At 38.1% G+C, this 24,425-nt stretch overlaps 1 protein-coding gene across 2 annotated transcripts in view; it reads right to left on the minus strand.

Annotated features, from left to right (window-relative positions):
* The window catches only part of MMADHC (metabolism of cobalamin associated D), a 41,544-nt gene extending 17,396 nt beyond the window's left edge, over positions 1-24,148 (minus strand). Inside the window, exons 1-3 of one of the 2 annotated variants that reach the window (XM_044242051.1) lie at positions 24,067-24,148; positions 23,471-23,530; positions 18,643-18,787 (exon numbers count right to left, since the gene is read on the minus strand). In XM_044242051.1, the coding sequence (XP_044097986.1) occupies positions 18,643-18,787; positions 23,471-23,479 (154 nt within the window). In that variant the 5' untranslated portion in view covers positions 23,480-23,530; positions 24,067-24,148. Of the gene's footprint in view, positions 1-18,642; positions 18,788-23,470; positions 23,531-24,000 lie in introns of both variants that reach the window. The other variant, XM_044242050.1, reaches the window with a different exon arrangement.
* Between the last annotated feature and the right edge of the window lie 277 nt (positions 24,149-24,425).

The following is a 24,425-nucleotide window of genomic DNA, read 5'->3' on the forward strand; positions in this document are numbered from 1 at the left end:
TTCCATTTACTATAGCACCAAGAACCATAAGATACCTGGGAATAAACCTAACAAAAGAGGTAAAGGATCTGTACTCGAGGAACTACAGAGCACTCATGAAAGAAATGGAAGAAGACACAAAAACATGGAAAAGCATTCCATGTTCATGGGTCAGAAGAACAAACATTGTCAAAATGTCTATACTGCCTAGAGCAATCAATACTTTCAATGCCATCGCAATTAAAATTCCACCAGCATTTTTCAAAGAGCTGGAACAAACAATCCTAAAATTTGTACAGAACCAGAAGAGAGCCCGAATTGCTAAGGCAATGCTGAAAAAGAGAAACAAAGCTGGGGGCATCACATTGCCTGATTTCAAGTTATATTACAAAGTTGTGATCACTAAGACAGCATGGTACTGGAAGAAAAACAGACACGTAGGTCAGTGGAACAGAACAGAGAGCCCAGGTATGGATCCTCAACTCTATGGTCAAATAATCTTTGACAAAGCAGGAAAAAATATCCAGTGGAAAAAAAGATAGTCTCTTCAATAAATGGTGCTGGGAAAATTGGACCGCTATGTAGAGGAATGAAGCTCGACCATTCTCTTACACCATACACAAGGATAAACTCAAAATGGACAAAAGACCTCAATGTGAGGCAGAAATCTATTAAAATTCTAGAGGAGAACATAGGCAGTAACTTCTTCAACATTGGCAACAGCAACTTCTTTCAAGACATGTCTCCAAAGGCAGAGCAAACAAAAGCGAAAATGAACTTTTGGGACTTCATCAAGATCAAAAGGTTCTGCACAGCAAAAGAAACAGTCAACAAAACAACGAGGCAACCCATGGAATGGGAGACGATATTCGCAAATGACACTGTAGACAAAGCGCTGATATCCAAGATCTATTAAAAAACTCCTCAAACTCAACATCCAAGAAAACATGTCAAAAAATGGGCAGATGACATGAACACTTCTCCAAAGGCATACAAATGGCTAACAGACACATGAAAAAATGTTCATCATCATTACCCATCAAGGAAATTAAAATCAAGCCCACATTGAGATACCACCTTATTCCAGTTAGAATGGCTAAAATTAACAAGATAGGAAACATCAAGAGTTGGAGAGGACATGGAGAAAGGGGTACCCTCTTACACTGTTGGTGGGAATGCAAGTTTTGCTGCCACTTTGGAAAACAGGGTGGAGATTCCTTAAGAAATTAAAAATAGAGCTGCCCTGTGACCCTGCTATTGCACTACTGGGTATTTACCCAAAGATACAGATGTAGTGAAAAGAAGGGCCATCTGTACCCCAATGTTCATAGCAGCAATGGCCACGGTCGCCAAACTGTGGAAAGAACCAAGATGCCCTTCAACGGACAAATGGATAAGGAAGATGTGGTCCATATATACAATGGAGTATTATGCCTCCATCAGAAAGGATAAATACCCAACTTTTTTATCAACATGGATGGGACTGGAGATTATGCTGAGTGAAATAAGAGAAGCAAAGAAAGTTGATTACATATGGCTTCATTTTTACTTGTGGAGCATAAGGAATAACATGGAGGACATTAGGAGAAGGAAAAGAAAAGTGAATTGGGATAATTGGAGGGGGAGATGAACCATGAGAGACTGTGGACTCTGAGGAATAAACTGAAGGTTTTACAGGGGTGGGAGTAAAGTGATGGGTGAGCCTGGTGGTGGATATTAAGGAGGGCATGTATTGTATGGAGCACTGGGTGTGGTACATAAACAATGAATCTTGGAACACTGGAAAAAAAAAGGATATTATAAATGAACCTAATGGTAACCAAAAGTCAAACTATGTATAATAGATTTGCTTGGATTTCTCTTTATTTTTTTGCACATCACTAAAGAAAGCCAAAATGACAAGAGAGCAAGAGAAGGAACAGAGAGGAACTACTCCCTTGGGGCACCTGGGTGGCTCTGTCGGTTAAGTGTCTGCCTTCGATCACAATTCCAGACTTCAAGCTCTATTATAAAGCTATAAACATCAAGACAATATGGTACTGGTATAAAAACTAACACACAGATCAATGGAACAGAAAGAGTGCCCAGAAATGGACCCTCAACTATATGGTCAACTGATCTTCGAAATAGCAGGAAATGGAAAAAAGACAGTATCTTCAACAAATGTTGTTGGGAAAATTGGACAGCCACATGCAGGAGAATGAACCTGGAGCACTTTCTTACACCACACACAAAAACAAACTCAAAATGGATTGAAAGACCTCAATATGAGACAGGAAACCATCAACATGCTTATGGAGAACACAGACAGCAACCTCTTTGACCTCAGCTGCAGCAACTTCTTCCTAGAAACATTGCCAAAGTCAAGGGGAGCAAAGGCAAAAATGAACTACTGAGACTTCATCAAGATCAAAAGCTTTTGCATAGCCAAGGAAACAGTCAACAAAACCAAAAGACAACTGACAGAATGGGAGAAGATATTTGTAAATGACATTTCAGACAAAGGATTGTATCCAAAATTTATAAAGAACTCATCAAGCTCAACATCCAAAGAATAATCCAATAAAGAAATGGGCAGAAGATATGAACAGACATTTCTGCAAAGAAGACATCCAAATGGCCAACAGACACATGACAAAGTGTTTAACCTCACTTGGGATCAGAGAAATACAAATCAAAACCACAATGAGATACCACTTCACACCAGTCAGAATGGCTAAAATTAACAAGCTAGGAAATGATAGATGTTGGCCAGGATGTGGGGAAAGGGGAACCCTCCTACACTGTTGATGGGAATACAAGTTGGTGTATCCACTCTGGAAGAGTATGGAGGTCCTCAAAAAGTTGAAAATAGAGCTACCCTATGACCCAGCAATTGCACTACTGGGTATTTACCCCAAAGATACAAATGTAGTGATCCAATGGGGTATGTGCACCTGAATATTTATAGCAGCAATGTCCATAATAGCCCAACTATAGAAAGAGCCTAGATGTGCACCAACAGATGAATGGATAATAAAGAAGATGCAGTATATAAATACAATGGAATACTATGCAGTCATCAAAACCCCCGTAATCTTGCCATTTGCATCACCATGGATGGAACTAGAGGGTATCATGCTCACCGAAATAAGTCAATCAGAGAAAGACAATTATCATATGATCTCACTGATATGAGGAATTTGAGAAACAAGACAGAGAATCATAGGGGAAGGGAGGGAAAAATGAAACAAGATGAAACCAGAGAGGGGGACAAACTATAAGAGACTCAATCTCAGAAAACAAACAGAGCTGCTGTAGGGCAGGGGGGTAAGAGGGAGGGGGTGGTTGGGTGATGGACATTGGGGAGGGTATGCGCTTTGGTGACTGCTGTGAATTAAGACTGATATATCAGACCTGTACCCCTGAAACAAATATTACATTATATGTTAATTTAAAAAAAAAAAGGTCTGCCTTCCGCTCAGGTCAAGATCTTGGGTCCCTGGGATCAAGCCCCACCCAAGGCTTCCTGCTCAGCAAGGAGTCTACTTCTCTCTCCCTCTGCCTCTCCTTCTCCACCCCACCGCTCATGTGTTCTCTAAAATAAAATCTTAAAAAAAAAAAAAATTCTTTCTCTTCCTCTCCTACCCATGCTTACATGCTCTCTCTCTTGCAAATAAATCAGTCTTTAAAAAAAAAAATTGTACACAATGATCAAGTGAGATTTATTCCAGGTACACAAGTGTGATTCAGTATATGCAAATCAAAGTGATACATCACATCAAGAGAAAGAACAAAAACCATATGATCATCTGAACAGATGCAAAAACGCATCTGAAAGAGTATAACACTCTTCATAATAAAAAGTCTCAATATACTAGGTTCAGAGGGAACGTATCTCAACCTAACAAAGGCTATCTTCATTCTCAATGGTGAAAAACAGAGCTTTCTCTCTAAAATCAAAAATAGGACGAGGATGTCCACTCTCAACAGTATTCTTCAATATTATACTGGAAGACATAGCCAGGGCAATCAGGTAAGAAAAAGAAATAAGAGGTAACCAAACTAGTGAAGAAGATGTAAGATTTTCAGTATTTGCAGCTGACATAATACAATATTCAGAAAACCCTAAAGACTCTACCAAAAAAGTACTAACCTGATAATTCAGTAAGGTTGCAGAACAGAAAATTATTTATTTTTATTTTTATTTTTTTAAAGATTTTATTTATTTACTTGACAGAGAGAAATCACAAGTAGACAGAGAGGCAGGCAGAGAGAGAGAGAGGGAAGCAGGCTCCCTGCTGAGCAGAGAGCCCGATGCGGAACTCGATCCCAGGACTCTAAGATCATGACCTGAGCCGAAGGCAGCGGCTCAACCCACTGAGCCACCCAGGCTCTCTGTCAAGTAAATAAATAAAATCTTTAAAATAAAAAATTAAAAAAAAAAAAAAAAAGAACAGAAAATTAATATAGAGAAATCTGTTGCATTTTTTGTACACTAATAATGAAGTAGCGGAAAGAGAAATTAAGAAAACAATCCCATTTACAAGTGCACCAAAAAGAATAAAATACCTAGGAAGAAGCTTAACCAAGGAGGTAGAAGATCTGCATTCTGAAAACTTTAAAACACTGATGAAGGAAACTGAGACTATCTTAAGTAAATGGAAAGATATATAATGTACATGAATTGGCAGACCCAATATTTTAAAAATTTCCCTATTACCAAAATCCACAAATTTAACGCAATCCTCATGAAACCAGTAACAGAATTTTTAACAGAACTTAAGAAAATAATCCTAAAATATCTATGGAACCAAAAAGAAACTGAATAGAAAAATCAATCTTCAGAAAGAAGTGCAAAGCTTGATAGCACAATCTCAGATTTGAGATATGCTACAAAGCTATAGTAATCAAGAGAGTATGTCTGTGGCCGAAAAGAAAAGACACACCGATCAGTGCAACAGAGAACACAGAATTAAACGCATACTTACATGGTCAAATAACCTATGACAAAACAGGAAGAACATACAATGGGGAGGGGCGCCTGGGTGGCTCAGTCAATTATGCATCTGCCTTCCACTCAGGACCTAATCCCAGGGTCCTAGGATTTAGCCCCACCCTCAGGCTCCCTGATCAGCAGGGAGTCTGCACCTTCCTCGTACTCTGCTGCCCACTTGTGCTCTCTCTCTCTCTCACTCTAACTCTCAACAAATCTTTTTTTAAAAAAGAATATACAATGGGGAAAAGACAGTATCTTCAACAAAGGGTGCTTTGTTGGACACCCTTTGTGGACACCTACATGCAAAAAAATGAAACTGGACCACTTTCTTATACCATGCGTAGAAACAAACTCTAAATGGATTAAAGACGTAAACGTGAGACCTGAAACTATAAAACTCCCAGAAGAAAACATAGGCAGTAATGTCTTTAACACCCATTGTAGAAACATGTTCCTAGATACATGTCCTAAGGCAAGGGAGACAAAAGCAAATGAACTACTGCTACTACACCAAAATAAAAAGGTTTTGCACAGAGAAACGAACCATCAACAAAGCCAAAGGACAACGAACTGAATGGGAGAAGATATTTGCAAGTGATACATCCAATAAAAGGTTAACATCCAAAACATATAAAAAACTTATACAACTCAACGCCAAAAAAATTTCAAATGAATCCAATTAAAACTGGGCAGAGGACCTGAACAGACATTTTCCACTGACACATACAGATGGGCAATAGATGCATGAAAAGATGCTCCACATCACTAGTCATCAGGGAAAAGTAAAATGAAAATCACGGTGAGATATTACAATGTACCTATCAGAATGGCTACAATAAGAAACACAAGAAATAACAAGTGTTGGCAAGAATGTGGAGGAAAAGGAACTTTCGTGCACTGTTGGTGGGAAAGCAAACTGGTGTGGCCACTGTGGAAAACACTATAGATGTTCCTCAAAAAATAAAAAAAGAATTACCAATTGACCCAATAATTCTACTACTGGGGAGTTAACCGCTCCCTGGCTCCCACCAAAAAACCACCCCAAAGCACAATTTGAAAAGATACAGATACCCTTCTATTTACTGTAGCATTATTTATAATAGCCAAGGTATAGAAGCAACCCAAGTGTCCATCCACAGACGGATGGACAAAAGGAGGTGGGGTATATACATACAATGGAGTATTACTTAGCCCTAAAACAGAATGAGATCTTCCCATCTGCAACAGCACGGATTGACCTAGATGGTATAATCCTAAGTGAAGTCAGTCAGACAAAGACAACTACCATATGACTTCATCCAGTCACTGAACATGTCATGTTGAACAACAACAAAACCCCAAACCTGTGAGTACAAAGATCCCCTCTGGTTGCCAGAGGGGAGGCTGTTGGGCCATTAGGTGAAAGAGACAAAGGGTTCACGGGCACACTTATCTGGAGGAGCACTGAGAAATAGAGAACTGATGAATCATCATACTGTACATTGACACTAATAGAACACTGTATGCTAATTATACTTGAGTGAAAAAAAAAAAGCTATTTTAAATAATATGAATTCCATATCTAATTCATACAATCTTAACATAATTGACCAGAGACTGAAGCTGTTTAGAGTTAAATCACTGGTATGGTCAAAAGGAAGACTCTGTTTTGGCAAAGAGTAAACAAGCTGGGAGAGAGACAGGGAAATTGCTTTTTTCTTTCTTTTTTTTTTTTTTTTACTATAACTAGGTTATAGTAGTAAGATTTGTCCTATATTAACCCCAGTGAGTTAAAAATACCTTTGCAGAGTCAAGTGGTCACTGATGGGAAATAAATGAACTCTCCTGGGACACTGGGGTATGAATTAGTGACCTGGAAGAGGCAATTAATCTCAAATGGGTGAGCACTTGGCTTTCAGACTGCTCTCTATTCATATCCCCTTATGACCACACATAGGTCAACATGCAGTGTATGTTGTTTTATGCACCTAAACCCAAAGCTCTACAGTGACTCAAAGACAATAAAGTCTCCACGTGGCATAAACTGTTTCAGTATATTGGAGAAAACCCGAGCACTGTTCAAAAAGTCCACAATGGAGATAAAACACATATTAAAATTGAGACTACCAAAAGCTTGAGGGAATTTGTTACAGAAGTTTGCAACAAAGGCGAACTCCTCCAAGCAAATTAGAGGTGTGGCAATAAAGTGAAAAAGATGTGCTAGACTAATTAGGGCTAACAATTCCTGGCCCGCTTCTCAAATTAATCCTGTTTTTCACTTAAAATTAAGGTTTATTTTCACTAGCAAGTTAAAGACTCTGGAAGTTGAGGACAGCCATTAGCTGTTGGCCTTTCCATTATGCTTCTCCATCTCACAGTGCAAAATAAGCTAATCCTAATAATCATGGTCCTTTCACATATATACAAACAAATATACACTGTGTGTGTGTTGGGGGGGGGGACAAGCTTGTGAATACTTTGTGAACCAAAAACTTCCCAAGGAAGAGCAAAACAGGCACAGAGGCACAGGCATGTGCGTGTGCACACATACACACACGGTATGTTTATCTAATTTAAAATATCATATTTAAAGGTATCCACGTGAACATCTCAAATGGAAAAGAATCCCTAATTTTGCTCTTGGGATTTTGCCAACTTTATCCAACCCTCTGCTCTGAGATGTCTCAAATGATGGAATGCAGTGATACATCAACAGATGTCACCATCTAATTGCCTAGAAATTCCTCAAATTTGCATTTTGGAGTTTTGCAAAGAATTTGGGCCTTCTGATTCTGTCCTCTTATCAAACCTGCCAGTTTCAAATTTGAACTATTTTGTTCAGAGAGGTTTTCATACATTGGTAGTGACTTGGTTGGTGGGTTGGTCCCTAATGCTATTACCCAGATGCTATTATTTGGTCTATGGAACTAATTATAGTATCCTACAATAGAAAATCAATCTCCAGTGTAGTAAGTCAAACTGTTCAATACAGGTCTTTTTTCCATTTTTAAAAAATTGTGATTTTCTGTGAAAGTTCAGTTTGTCTAATGCAGGCTGATCACGGCTGGAATTATGATAGGAAGAAGGACTCCTAGCTGTTAATAATTAAAGAAAGGGGCAGCAATGAGGTATAGGTGGTCAAATTCACTCTCACCAGCAAGACAACCAAAGAGTCCTGGAGTAATCAGGGAATGTTTCATTTAGCCAAAAGATCTGATGTGTGTATGGTCTCAGGTTTCCAATTTCCAGTTGTTAAGCACTTACTTGCTGCCTCCTGTTTCCATCAAAAGAGGTTTTATCTCTGAAACATTATGAAAGTAGAAAGTCAATGAAAGTTACTGCTGGGTTTTGGAACTGTAGTAATATAGTTTTAGGGTCATTAAAAATGATTATGGATTATGGGAAAAAATGAACTGATGGGATTTTTTTAATATTATTCTGCAGTGTTTGCGACAAGGCACTGATGATCCAAAGTGTCTATGAATCATAAAAGAAAAGTTTAAGTTGTAATTATTTTAAGAATTTATATTCTAATTCTTTGAAAAGTAAGGTATGTGGGAATAGACACATTCATTAAACTTTAAGATCATAGTAAGTAACAGAGCCATACATTATAAAATAATTCATAGCCTTGCAGGTAAGAAAGGAAATAGGTAGAGAGATATTGATGCATCTCGAGTCTCTGAAATCATCTAATCCTACCTTTTTTTTTTCAGATGAGAAAACTCAAGATTTTAGAGTCTTAAGTGATTTGACCAAGGTCAGACTAGAATTCCCATTTTCTGGGTCTTTGCTAAACTACTTCTCTAATTGGCAATTTCTAATAACTCAGCCAGGTGGTTCTGAAATTAACATTTTTTTTTTCTGTAAAAAAGAATTTTCAAGCATGGAATGAGCTTTTATAAGATTAATTTTCCTCACATAATCATCTATTTTTAATGCAATCTTAATCTACCACTTCTCAGAGAGGCAACATTAAGTTGTTCACAATACCCTTACTTTATTTGAGCAGCTCTGCTTCATTTACCGTATCAGTGATGACAGAAATGTTAAGTTCTGACTAATGGTGGTGCTAGAAGTAATAGAAAAAGGCCAATATTGCTGATGTTAATAAAACACTGGATTTACTCAGTAACATTTAGGCTTTATAATTATTCAATTAGGCTATGAGAAAGCACCTTTATTACTGAAATTCCTTATTCAATAATGTTATGATCTGAGAACTCCTGGTTTTTCCATTAACATTTCTTTTCCAGCAAGCAAGATCTCTTACGAATGCAACTATCACATTATATCAAAAGGGAAAACTGAAATCCTGAGTGCTATTAAATTGATCTTGAGCAATAATTTCAAGAATTGTGTTATATATGGTGAGATATATTGTTATAGTATGCCCTCTGCTAGTTACAGTCACTGCCTGCTGTCATTATATAATTACAAAAATCATTCCACAGTTTTGTAAAATTTGTAACCCCCATGCTTTTTAAATAATCAGCCCCACTATATGTGCACTCTGATTGAATAAAGTTCAAATTTTTATACTGATGCCCTTTAGTCTGCTCCAATTCATTGAGCTTACTACATGACTAGTCTTTGGAGGAGACAAAATTCGTGCTGGCCCACGAGGCAGGGTGGATTTGAATAGTGAGAAAAGAATACTCCAGGACCTAGGAATGTTCTGTGAAGAACATATGGCTGTGAGTGCACTGCTTTGCCTAGAGCATCCTCAACACGCAAGGGAGGAAGAGGAGGCTAGCAAAATAAGCTGGGGCTGGACTGAAAGGATTTTCTGTCCTAGAGTAACAACTTTGCATTACCTGTGATAGCATTAGACTTTGAAAGCTGTTGGGTAGAATACTTCCATAAACTCAAGTTTGAAAAGATAAATCTGCTGGCATAGGGCATAATTATAAGAGAGAAGAATGAGCAGACTGCTACTGTAACAGAGAAGATCAAAGGTGAGAGAGGCCTGAATTAGGGCAATAGCTGTTAAAAATGAGAGTAGTCTTCCAAAAGGAGAATTAAAAGAAGTTGGTGGCTGACTGCTCCCTTGCTTTGCTCCCACCTCCTCCCAACATCTAGCAACCCAAACATGACATCAGTTTTTAGCCTGGATGATCCATGATATAATATTAACAATAATAATAATAGCAACCACATTTCCATGGTGCTTACTGGATGCCCAGCACCTGTCTAAGGGCTTTATGTGTAATAATTCCTTTAGCCTTCATAATAACCCCAAGACGTCGGTAGTAGTATTTCCATTGCACAGATAGAAAACCTGAAGCTAAGGTTCAGAGGATGTTAAGATCAGAGGATGTGTTCAGTCAGAGAATCATGAGGGACAGACAGGACTGGAATACTAGTGATCTGGCCCCAGAATCTAATGCCTCTCCTGATGGTCCCATTAGCAAGTACTCCCTTGTGGGTTTTAGCCCTTTTAACTTTTTATGTGTTGAAAAGGAAATGGTGGTGAATATTCAAATGGGAACATCCAGCTGGGAGGGGAGATGGGAATCTAGAACTCAGAGGTCAGTACTGAGGAGACAGAATTGAATGCTAGGTGTACCTCACTCAACTAACCTGAATCCCTGAAAGTCACCATGACTGAATTTGACATTAGAATTTAAACCACTATGTGGCTATTGTGGACAATGCTGCTATGAACAGTGGGATGCATATGGTCCTTCTTTTCACTATATGTGTATCTTCAACAGACATATAGATAAAGAAAATACAGTCCATTTATACTATGGAGTATTATGCCACCACCAGAAAGGATGAATACCCAATTTTTGCATCAACATGGATGAGACTGGAGAAGATTATGCTGAGTGAAATAAGTTAAGCACAGAAAGTCAATTACACATTGTTTCACTATTTGTGGAATATAAGCAACAGCATGGAGGACATTAGGAGAAGGAAGGGTAAATGAAGGGGGAGATATCAGAAAGGGAGACAAACCATGAGAGACTGTGGACTCCAAGAAACAAACTGAGGGTTTTAGAGGGGAGGGAGTGGGGGGAGGAGGGTAGGCCCTGTGATGGGTATTAAGGACAGCACATACTGCATGGAGCACTGGGTGTTATACATAAACAATGAATCCTGGAACACTACATCAAAAACTAATGATGTTACTATATGGTGACTAACATAATAAAAATTACAGAAATAAAGAAAGAATGAATGAATGTAATCCACTGATTTTCTGTACTCCAGGGGAGGGGAGCTGATGGAGCTGGTAGTGAGACAATAAAGATTTTCAGCCCCATTGGAAACAGTGCCCACAGACCTCCTCATCAGAGATTGCAGGAGTAAGGGTCTGCTTATCTTTTGTTCTCTCACACTGCAGTTCTGGTAATCTGCTGTTTGGATCAAGTACTATATTCATTTCCATTTGGTTCTAGGAAATCAGGTGGCTCGTGATATTTTCATGCTCATTTTTAAAATTCCAACCTGCTTTAGGCTTCTGAAAATCCCAAACATCATGCCATGAAATATTGAGTTCAGGTATCTAGACATCATTGGGAAATCAAAGAACTGTGTAGCATCATGGCTTTTAAAAAAATAAGCTTTGCACAACACCTGAGTGTGGATCTTAGTTCTGCCGCTTGTAAGTTTTCCATTCTTGGACAAGTTACTTTCTGTCTGTAATAACACCCATCTAATGGGAGCACTGTTAGGTTTAGAGGAAATTACATACACAAGTCATTTCTTAAAATTCCTATGAAGGTTTGTAAATTTGAGCTGCTATTGTTATCTGATCTCTAAAGATGTCCACTTTTGTGGACATAGAAGCAGTAAAAGTTATTCCCCAAATGGATTTCCCCCAAAATGTAATACAACCACTTCAAGGGATGCATGACAGGATATTTCTAATTGCAACTCTGGAGAGAAAAATATCATACCATCACACACAATTCAGGACATCCACAAGAAACAAGCGAAATACTCCCACCAGCCGTTAATACACAGATAGCGTGTTAATGGAGGTAATCATGGAATTCACTGCTTTAGATTTATTTGGCCATTACATGCCTAGACATTTGTCAGAAATTGTTGACTGCCCTTTTAAATAGTTTTCCTTTAGTTAGGCGGGCAGTATTTCTAAACCCAACAAACAAACACTGGATCCAACAGAATTCTACGTCAAATATTTAAAAAGATCTACACATACACTGGCTTTAAGAAAAACAGATTTGAAAAGTATATTTATAGGGACAGATGCCGTGTTTGTGTAGCCAAGTCTTAAAAAGTCCTACCTGAGGCAAAATAGTTCCCTTTGGGGAGATTTTCCCAGGTCATTGTGAAGGTTGGACACTTTGTTCAGGCCTATTGTGATCACTCTATTTATAAGTCAGTAAAGGATAGAATTAACAGTTTTCTGCACAGACGTTTTCTACTGAAATTTACCTAAGTATCTCATTTAACATTCACAAAACAGTATGGGGTAAGTGATCCTATCTCCAATTCATGAGGAGGAAATCAAACTCAGGAAAAAAAATAAAAATTAAGGACACAAAGTTTTTAAGTAATGGGCTAGGATCCAAAACCCAGGTTTTTTTTTTTTTTTAAATATGGAAGTTCCCTTCTTTCATATTGCATTTCCTTATGAAAATTACTGGCCAAGTGTCTCACTTTTGGAAATAGCTTTTGTATTAAAATATACAGGAAGGAAGGGCTGTTGATGATGGGAAGTGATTTAAATGTCCCTTAAAGTGATTTCAGGGGTGATTATTTTTAGATTTTTTTTAGGTCATAAATGGGAAGACATGATGGTACAAGCATATATGGCAGGCTGTTCAGAGTATGTTCTGTTGCCTTTGGAAACTGCAATTTCCAGATGCCATTGAGTTCTGGCTTTAGCAGATCACCATTTTCAGACCCACTAATAAAATGTAGATGAAAGTAAAATTCTTAATATTGCAACCCCCAGAATGATTCCTAAATAGTGGAAGATCTTTATCATTTATAATTCATATCCTGCTTGACATAGGCAAATACTTTCATGGTTTAGTTAAGATCCAGAATATTATAAATACCTTAACCAGAATTTGGCGATTTACAAATTGATCATATGAATGAATCAGAAAGAAATGTATTGATGGTAGTCTTGACAGGTCTGGAAGGCTCTGGTTGCTCTAAAAAAAAAAAGACATGTACATGTGTCCAAAGACATATGCACAAAGTTTGATTTCTTACTGATATTATTTTATTATTTAAAAATATTTGGATGGTTAGAGTTACCATGAGATTCTTTTAATCTGTTGTAATTCTATGTGTCTTTATCATATTTTAGCTGGTATTCAAACTAGACTTTTAAAGTTTGGAAGCAGAATCCCTGTTGTTATAAGTTAGATAATCATCTTTACATTGAAAAAATATATTTCAAGGTGTTTTTTTTTTCATGCCATGGGCCTTTCAGAAAGTTTTTAAATGCATAAAGTACATATATTAAAAATCTGATTTATCATTTTTAATACATATATCAAAACATTTTTGGAAGTTGTGATAGAATATATGTGCTTGTTATGAAGGTTTAGTATTACAAGATCTGTAGTTCTGAAATATTGACAGTATAAACGTTATTTATATGTTGGCAACCCTTAAAGAGTCCCCAACTAATGATGATTCACCCTAGGATTTTGAACTTGACTATGGTTCAAGAGCGACACGCATTCAGTAGAGACCACACTTCAGCGAATTCTCAATTTGGAGCTTTCCCTGTGCTAGGGATAGGCAGTTCAATCCTCTCACATGATGCTGGGCAGTAGCAGTGAACCCCAGCTTCCATATGGCCACTTGATCTTGAGGACAAACAACAGATCCACTTACAGCTACTCTGTACCAATACAGCCATTCTGTGTTTCACTCTCAGCACACCATTCAAGCCATCACATGACGTACGCAACACTTCGTTATACAACAGGCTTTGTGGGAGGATGATTTTGCCCAGCTGTGGGAAAATGTAAGCGTGCAGAGACAGTTAAGGTAGGTGAGGCTAAGCTATGAAGTTCAGCAGGTAAGGTGTATTAAGTGCACTCTCAGTTTATGCTATGTTCAACTCGTTCAACTATGTTCAACGGATTTATCTGGACATAATGCCATCGTAAGTCAAGGAACATCTTTAATGTGACAGGACAAGATCTGTTCTCTGTTGGCGACAAGTTCCAGCAACTGCTAATCACACTGGACGTGTTACATATATCCACAATGAAAAGACATGCTAAACTTCAGCGGAATGTTAGTGAAAAGGTAAATGTAATTTTTTCCACCCAAATTCATCCTATGCATGGACTCCACATCCAGAAAGCCTGTTAAGTAACAGGTTTTCTAAAAGTTTGTATCAACAATGATTATTTGCTGTTATTGTATGCTAAGGGGACTCTACTATAGTATCTTCAGAATATTTAAAGTAGACTAAACATTTTTAAAGAACAAGCAGACCCATGTTTTGGTGTCTAATGTGGTGGAAGGCTTATTTCTCAGGCACAGAACACTAAGGCAGGTGGCTCTCCTCCGTAATGTAATTCAAGGGCCCAGATTTCTTCCAGATGTGTCTGCTTTCGCATCTAGGGCCTTGCTGTTGTCTAAATTCTGCAGATAGAAGGGGAAGGGGATGTGAAACAAGCACTCTGGCTTCTTAAAAAGCTTTGGCCCAGAGTTGGCACAACACTCCCTCAACATTTCCCTTGGCAAGAATGAGTCACATGGTCCCATCTGGGCATCACTTCTGCTAGCAACTCTATACAGTGGAGAGGAGAGCACAAAATTTGGGTGGACGGGTAGCTGTAGCTACAAGTTTTCTCTTAGAGCCTTTGCACGGTAGAGCTGGGGGAAGTTTTCCTAATACTGTACCATCCTTCACATTCCTAGATGAACCCTATTTGGTTTTGATGGGTGGTGGTTTTTCTAAACTGCCAAGCTAGAGGAGAGGAAAAATGAACAAAAGCAACTGGCAGGTCTTGCTCTGCAAATGGAAGCACCTTACCTGCAAACCTAGGAGTCATCTTGAGCTGTCCTTCTCTTTCCTCCACAAAGGTCATCTATCTGCTGCTCCCTTTTTTACCTCCTGAGTACTACTTAAATCCGACTGCCCCTGCCACAGCCTCACTTCAGAACCTCATCAGTTCTTTCCTGGATGACATCTACAATAGCCTTCTGACTGAACACTCGGTCTACAGCTTTGTCCTTCTTCCAGGGCCATCCTAACAAGGTTCTCAAATTCTGAAAACTTCATACCTCTCTCAGTAAACAAACTGAACACACATCTCAACACATGCACTTTGACTTCCTTAAGTCATGCTTACTCTTTCACCATTACATTTGTCCTAAAATGCTATGATTTTAAAATGGAGAGATTAAAGTATGTCTAGAAATAGGAGTTTTAACATGATCTTCTCCACCCAGTGGATTACTTCATACACACCTGTATCAGTCTGGGTTCTGTCAGGTCTCTTAAGACACTACAATATTACAGGACTGAGGGGTTCATAGAAGAATTACCGCTTACCTGGATGAGGAAGAAGCTGGGAAGTGAAGGTCTGTCTGCAAAGGGGTAGTCAGAGCAACAGAGAAACAGTCACTGTCTCAACTAGAAGCATAAAACCTGGGGTTTACAGGAGTCTGAAGAGCAACGGGTCTGACCACAACGAGGCATAAGAAATGGGCACTCCCACACAGGGGTCCCGTAAACACTTAAACAGAACTGTCCCTGTGACTCCCACAACCTTCTGAGTATAATGGCCTGCGTTTCACCTGGGCCTGCTAAATCTCCACAAGCTCCTCTCATCACTAATGAGCTAATGCATAACTACTGGGAAGGCAATGAAAGGGAAATCTTCCCAGACTTAGGAGAGATGACACGTGGTCGAACCAGTTGACAACAAGCATTCCTATACTACATACTTGGAACACGGCCACCTCGGGATGCGGACGGATAGTCTAATCTGGACTGAGTGCAATTTTTCTGAAATACACCAGATTTTGTCTTACCCAAAATCCTTGCGTAGCTTTCTTTTGCCTCTAGTTTTTTGTTTCTTTTTGGTTCTAGTAGTTTTTTAATCATTTTAGCCTTGCAAACTTTTATTTGCATACTTACATGAGTGCATAAACAAATAAAATATAAATTCTTACTGCAAGCATTGGTTGAACAGTGGGAGGACATTAGAAGCCTCTTCTATACCCTTATTGTCCTTCACAGTTTCCCCTTCTAGGAAAATATCCAGAGCCCCACAGAATTTCTTTAGAAGTCATCACCCTAAATGGTGACATCCAAAGTCATCAGCATGGTGTATAAGGCCCTCTGTCATCATCGGCCTCCTGCCTACCTTTCAGTTCATCTTCTAACAGCCTTCAGGCCACCCTGCATGGCAGCAGTCCCAATATAATTAGTCTTATCTTAAAGCTTTCCCTTGGCATTTCTGCTGTCCTTTACCTGGAATGCTTCTCTACCTTGTCTGTCAGGTAGATTTGTATTCACAATCATCACTACCTCCAGATCATTTTTCCTGACCCAAACACTCTTCTCCCTCTGAGTACAACATGTAACACAAAGGAGGGCTCCAGAGTGCTTTATGTCATGAGTGGAGCTACTTCTGATAATTCTCCCTAAAATATATAATAATATCTCCTATCTCACTCTTCATTTCTCAATTGGTGAGTAATTAGAATCACACATATATAGTGTACAACTTCATTTTTGGTGTTGTTTTAACGCTATTTAGTTTTACACCTCTGCTTTTGTGTGTGCATGTGTGAGTCTGTGAAAACGAAGACCTTTTTAGAAGTTTCTCATTATGAGATATCTTACTTTTGGAGAAAATTGAAAATCATTACAAAAATCACAAGACAAGCATTCTGTAAGTCTGATATTAGTAAATTCATACTACAGCATTCTCACACCAGTTAGCATTTCTAGAATTAAAATTAAAATCAGTAAAGCATTGTAGAGTATATTGAGAAAAGGGAACCCTTGCACTCTGTTGGTTGGGAATGTAAACTGGTGGAACCACCGGGGAAAACAGTTTGGGAATTCTTCAAAAAATTGAAAAGAAATACCAGACATTCCAGAAATTCCATTGTTAGGTATTTACCCAACAAAAATAGTCATGGTAATTCAAAAGATATATGTAGCTCTATGTTTACTGCACCATTATTTACAATGGCCAAGATATGGAAGCAACCTGTTTACTGACAGATGATGAATAAAGAATATGTCTGTGCACTGTATAGACACACACAATGGAATACTACTCAGCCATAAAGAAAGAATGAAATCTTGCTCTTTGCAGCAACATAGATGGACCTGGAAGATATTATGATCAGAGAAATATGTCAGAGAAGAACAAACACTAAGTGATTTCACTTATATGTGGAATATAACAAACGACCAAAGAAATAAGCAAAAGTCAGAAGATATTAATAGATACAGATCAAACTGGTAGCTGCCAGAGGGAAGGGACATTGGGAGACAGCCAAATAGTGATGTTGATTAAATGGTACAAACTTTCAGTTATAAAATAAGTATGTAATGGGGATTAAAAGTACAGCACAGGGAATATAGTTAGTGACACTGCAATAAAGTTGTATAGTAACACATGTAACTACACTTATCATGGTAAGCACTGTGTAATGTATAAAATTAATGAATTACTATGTTGTACACTTGAAACTAATGTAACACAGTCAACTATATATGCTTCAGTAACACAGCCAGTAATTTCCTGGACACAGGCTATGGAAACATTTTTCCAGATAATATTTGTTCTCTGCAAGAGAAAGAAAAGCAAAATTAAACTACTGAGACTATACTGAAATAAAACGTCTTTGGACAGTCAAGGAAACAATCAACAACAACAAAAACGCAACCTACTGAATGGGAAAATATATTTGCAAATGCTATATCTGATAAGGGGTTAATATCCAAAATAGATAAAGAACTTAAACAACTCAACACCAAACCAAACCAGAAACCTATTGAAAAGATGGGCAGAGGGCATCAGCAAACATATCTCTAAGGAAGACATATAGTTGGTGGGCACATGAAAAAATGCTCCATATCACTAATAATCAAGGAAAGGGAAATCAAAACCACAATGAAATTATCACCTTATACCTGTCAGAATAGCTAAAACAAATACAAGAAATAACAAATGTTGGCAAAGACCTGGTGAAAAAGAAACTCTTGTGTACTGTTCGTGGGAATGCAAACTGTGCAAACACTGTGCAAAACAGTATGAGATTTCTTAAAAAATTAAAAGACAAAGTTAGCAAATGATCCAATAATTGCAATACTGGGTATTTACTTAAAGAAAATGAAAACACACACAAAAAGATATACACACCCCTGTATTTAACATAGCATAATTTAGAATAGTCAAGATATGGAAGTAATCCAAATATCCATCCACAGATGAATGGATAAAGATGTGATATATATATACACAATGGAGTATTACTCAGCCATAAAAAATATTGAAATCTTGCTATGTGTAGTAACATGGATGAATGTATAGGGTATAATAGTAAATGAAATGATTTAGTCAGAGAAAGACAAATACCAAAAGATTAAATTCATATAGAGTTTAGGAAAAAAAGAAAAAGAGGACAAACAAAAACAGTCTTTAATACAGAGAATAAACTGGTAGTCGCTAGAAGAGAGGTGGGTGTTTTGCAACAAGTAAATCATAATAACGTTTACTTACATATATCTGGAGGTGCAGGGGCCACATGAGACTCATCAGAACCTGAAGATCCTGCAGTTGAAAAGGCTTTGGGACTGACAACCCTTTTAACTAAAGAGCAAAATCCTGGGAGATAGGAAACCAGTCTGGCTCTATTACAGAGCACCTAAGAATAACACAAAAATTAACATTATTTGTTCTGGATATAAGTGTTATACTTACATAGACAATCTTTGGCAAATCCTCACTCTGCAATGTATCTTTCAAAACAAGTCTTAACTCTATTATTTAGCAACTACCATACAACAAGCATTCTGTATATAATTTTAAAAACAAAACAAAACAAACAATAATTTACTTTGTGTAAAAGTATACAGCCTTTCCAATAAAGGCTAGAATCAAGAGTGCCACACAAAAGAGAACAGGAACCTCTAAAACTTGCCCTATTTGGAACAACACTATAAAGGTAGTATAAATAAATTTTTCTATTATTTTTTTTAAAGGTTTTATTTATTTATTTGACAGAGAGAGATCACAAGTAAGCAGAGAGGCAGGCAGAGAGAGAGAGAGAGGAGAAAGCAGGCTCCCCACTGAGCAGAGAACCTGATGTGGGGCTTGATCCCAGGACCCTGAGATCATGACCTGAGCTGAAGGCAGAGGCTTTAACCCACTGAGCCACCCAGGCGCCCCAAATTTTTCTATTATTAAGGAAACTTCAACACCTTTAGTACATGGCTTTGTGCTGAATTTTTTGCTCCTTTGTTCATTTCCTGGACTCTGAGGTCAGTTACAACAGGTGACTGTGTAAATGTCCTTCACATATAAACATCTAGCAAAATACTTGGGTCAGATATAATTCATTCTTTTATTATTTTTTAAAGATTTTTTTTTTTGAGAGAGAACGTGGGCACAAACACACACACACACACACACAGAAACACACAGGGGGAGGTATAAAGGGAAAGAATGACTCTCCAGCAGACTCCCCACACATAGCTGGATGCAGGGCTTGATCTCAAGACCCTGAGATCATAACCTGAGTGGTAACCAAGAGTCTGATGCTTAACTGACTGCCCCACATCAGAATGCAGGAGTTGGCAAAATATAGTTGAATATACCCTGCTATTTTAGTAGATAAAAGTTTTATTCTAACATTGCCATACCTATTTATTTATGTACTGTGGCTGCTTTCATGCCATAATGGCAGAGTTAAGTAATTGCACAGAGACTATATGGTACAGAAAGCCTAAAATATTTACTTATCTGCTCCTTCACGTTAAAAAACAAAAATGCCAACTCTTAATTCAGTAGAAAATATGTAAGAACAAATACTGTAAAATGCTATTAAAGGATTTAAACAATTAAGAGATCCTTGAGAGAGGAGGAAAAAGTTTCATAGAGAATATACTAGGTTTTGAAGAAATAGCAGAAATTTGAAGAGAAATGGGGCATTTCAGTGAGTGACTTTCTGGAACAAACGTACAGTCATAAAAGGTATATTCAAAAGGTGATAAATTCAGTGAGGTTAGATATTTAAGGGAGTGCAGTAAAAAACAGACTTAGAAGTTAAATTGTGGGCAATTATAAAAGGCTTTACATCTGACACAGTACAAGTCTTGTTACAAGACAACAAATCAGAATTTTAATCTGGAGGCAGGGAAGAATAGAGGGGCAGAATGTTTTAGGAATGTACCACTTAGGGCAGGATGGACTGGAGTGGGATTAGAGAATGGGGATTGGTGTGGTATGAAAATTAGGTACCATGATGTTGAATTAGTCTAGCCATTTGATACTTTAGCATCATTCTTTTTCCCTTTCACAAAGTAGTCTGAATTCCAACCCATGTGCTCCGACTTTTATCGTAAGTAAGAGAGAATATTCTAACTTGTTTTTCTACCTCTCTGGCATTTCTTACTAACTTTACCACCTTTTCCTTTTCAATTTTTTAGTCACATAAAAATACCTGCAACATTTCCCACATTTCTCTGCCTTCTTTTATACTGCCATAAGATTTCTTCCACTAAAATGTCCTTTTCCCTCTCCTTCTAGGTCTAGCAAATTTCAACTCTATCTTCAAGACCTGGATAAACAGAACCCTCTTTACGTATCTCTGAAGTACAAGGTCTGTCTCCAGAAAATGGCCACCCGAAAATTTAAGCATCCTTCCTTGGGTCAGGACCCAACATGCTCAAAGAGATAAATGTGATAATTATTACATTTTAACCTAGACAAACTTAGACTTTTGGGTGTTTCTATAATTTAAATTTGCATTTACAAATGAAGACATTTACATTTAACAGAATATGGCTCAGGATCTAAAGGCAATATAAAATTTTAAACTCCGGAAGTATTTTGGGCAAGTCCTCAAAATAGTAACAGGCTCAATAGGAGATTATCTGAAAGGGGCAATATTAAATAACAAATACTCAACAGATGTTAGTTACTGTGGGCTAGGTTCTGTGCTAAGTGCTTTACATGCACTGTTTTACTAATCTGCACAAAATACTTCCATATGCCATTAAAATTAAAGTATGATTATCAAAATATTATTTTTGGTAATAAATTGCTTCACAAGCAAAAAGGAAAAGAAATATTATCCAAATTATTTTAAAAACTTCCCAATATTATTAAGAATTATTTTAGTCCGTGAATGCCAAGGCCACTTTTAGATTTTTTTTCCTTGATGGTTTAACGAAAGTTATAATAAAATGTGAGTTTTGTTGCCAACCTAAGAAAACCGAATCAAGTTACTTTATTTATATTTCATTTTAATGGCAAAAGAAGCCAGTATCTAATTTGTCCACTGAAAGGAATAACTGATGACAGTGTTAATGTGTTTCAAGTTTCCCTTTTAACCTACAGGATCCTCAAATTCGTTACTTGGCAGATTTTATGACATTGGGTCAGCTGGTAAATATAACTAAATATGACAGCCAATAAATAATTCAAAAATTAGTATAGCCAGTTTATTTTAGTATGAGGATAAGTACAATTTTATATATGACTACTTCAAACCTAGGATTCTAGACTTGGGAAGATGACAGGTTATCAAATATAATTTTAAAATCTTTATTAGTGTAAACAGAGAAACTGTCTTTTAGACACTACTTTAGGATTAAGTCCTGCTTTTGGTCATGTGAGTAGAATACAGGATCTATACCAAAGACTTAGAACTAGTTATCTAGGAAATTCATCTATATCCATCAAGGAAATTCATTCATATCCAGCTACAGACATTTTTGTGTAGTCCACAATATTATATAAAAAAAAAATCTGAATTGGGTCTAAACATTGAGAAATTACAGATTTCACACAAAAAGTCCAGATTTTTGGCTATTCTTGAAATCTCAGAAGAGCTGGCAGCACTATTCATATTCCCAAATGGCATTAGTTAGCAATAAATCACCGTAGCTAAGGAAAGGCTACTCCTGTTATATCAGAAATGAGAATTTCAGTTTGCCAAAGTTCCCACTGAGGCATCTTGATTTACCTGTCCAGCTTCTGAAGCGTGGACATTCATGACTCTTGCTATGTATGCTAATTAAATAGGTGAAGACACACATACTTGCATATTTCCTAACTGACATTCAGTATTTCCAATGCATATAAACACAAGATTTTAAAGTATATTTGAATATTAAGATTTATTTTGTATGAACTTCTTTCTAACAATAAAAGATTTGTGAAAGCATCTTTCAAAATACTCACCCTGATGATCTAATTCATTTAAATAAAAATAAAGCCAGGTTGAACATGAGTATTCTATTCTAGTTACTCTGAGAGTTCCCATGCTTCTATTACAACATTCCCTTTCTGGGGGTCTGGCTAAGTAAAAATTCATGTTAAAATGGGGTCCAAAACTAGTGGTCTACTTTTATGAATTGACCCTACAGTCACATCATTAGACTCTTAACATATCATGTTCAATTACACGAATATTATCCTGACTAATTGTTGCCATATTAATCCTCCTAACACAGCTTTGATTAAACGATCACAATGTAAAGAATCAGATCTAAATACTGAGTGTGACATTCAAGCTACTACTCAATTCCAACTCCACAATACAACCTTATTTCCCTCTAATCTCTTTCATATATCTCACATTGCAGAATGCAGAAATGACTTTTTGGTTTTTGAAAGGGAGGATGTCTCTGAATATATCAGATTCTTCCATTCAAGTCCTCCATTATCTAACTCCTACCATCTTTAAAAACTCAGATTAAATGTTCTCTGATTAAGTGATCCCAAACCCCTTGTTTCTCCTCTTCACAAAGCTTTGAATCTGGATGTACTTTTGTGTAGATTTTAAGAAATAATTACTTTACACCTTTATTGTAGCTATTTCATGTACTTCTACTGTCCCCTACTATATCAAGTCCTTACAGTAGCATGAGTCTAAACTGGAGACTTGCAATCAATATTTCTGGTCTATGAGAATCGTATCTCTTGCTCTCATTTTGTACGATTTGGAAGGTTACTCGCTTGACTGAAGCGGTTACAAAACCTTCAGTTTCGCTAACAAAAGAAAAAATAGTTTAAAAATAAACTCTAAATATTTACTCAAAAGGTCTTTTAAAAAATATTGAAAGGATGTTGGCACTGAATTTATTTCCAAAAACGAATTTGTAGAAACAAGTACACGCGTGTTGTAGAAAACCTTTGTGTTCCAAACTACCTTCGAAGCGTACCAACATAATTTCACGCCCCTTGCTTCCCCTGACATTTTTCATACAACTACGTCTACGCACAAGAAACATGCCACCGATGTTATCATAATTAAACCCGTCCCTCCATTTTCTAACAAGTACCCAAACCACTACACTGCTTAAAATACTAATTTACTCACAGTGGCCATTTCCAGCGGGGACAGCAGACGCAAATTATCTTCCCTTTCGTAAAGTTCTTCCTGAGAACGTACAAAACAAAACAGGCCAGTGTGCGATTAAGCTGTAGTAACACACAACTTGGGGAACGTCCACTATCTTCTACCATTGTTGCTCCACCACGACCAAAGTCCAAGCTCCCCCTAAAATCCAAGAAGGCCAGAATTGGCCTCCAGTCCCTACAGGGCACAGATCCCTGCCCAGAGGAGGCCGTGCAGTACCCAGCCCTCCCGGTTTGGGCCCCCATCCCTCAGCCCCCGCTCCAGCAAGCAACTCGGACCAGATGAGGGCGGGGAACGAGGAGCCGAAGGCTTAGACAGAGTTCCGAGGGTCGAAGCGGGCATTTTAACAGACCGGGGTGGGGGGGGGGGTCTGACCACAGCTCCAAAAAAGGGTTCGAACGGAGCTGACGGTGAGGAAGCGAAAACAGCCTGCAGACGGAGTGACAGGACTAGGGACACCGACAGGGACCCTGTCGGAATAGGGGCAATACCGAATGCCGTGGCACCAAGAAGACGGCGAATCTGGAGGGGCTAAAGCGGGTGGAAACCATCCGTACCAGTCCCGCCGCCGCCTCCAGCCGTCCCAGACCCTCTCACTCTTTGCGCCGTCAAAATGGCGGCGGCGACGGCCGCAGGGGTAGCGTAGACGCTGGCAGTGACCAGGCTGAAGAAGTTGCTCCTGAAAGCGTCGATGGGAAGGATCGTCGAATTAATGATGCGCACGCGCACAATAGGACCATAGAGCCTACCTCCTATTGGATAGCCGCGGGCAAACATGTAGGAGGAGAAAAGGTGAGGTGGGGTGACGTGGAAGGAGGAGGGTTCCTGATCTGGGTTGAGGGCTCCTTCTGTTTCCTTCATTAACTCATGGGTTCATTTGCTAGATTCCTCCACCCCAAGGCTTTCTAACTGCCAC

This window comes from Neovison vison, chromosome 3 (assembly GCF_020171115.1).
Source record: "Neovison vison isolate M4711 chromosome 3, ASM_NN_V1, whole genome shotgun sequence".
Taxonomy (NCBI): domain Eukaryota; kingdom Metazoa; phylum Chordata; class Mammalia; order Carnivora; family Mustelidae; genus Neogale; species Neogale vison.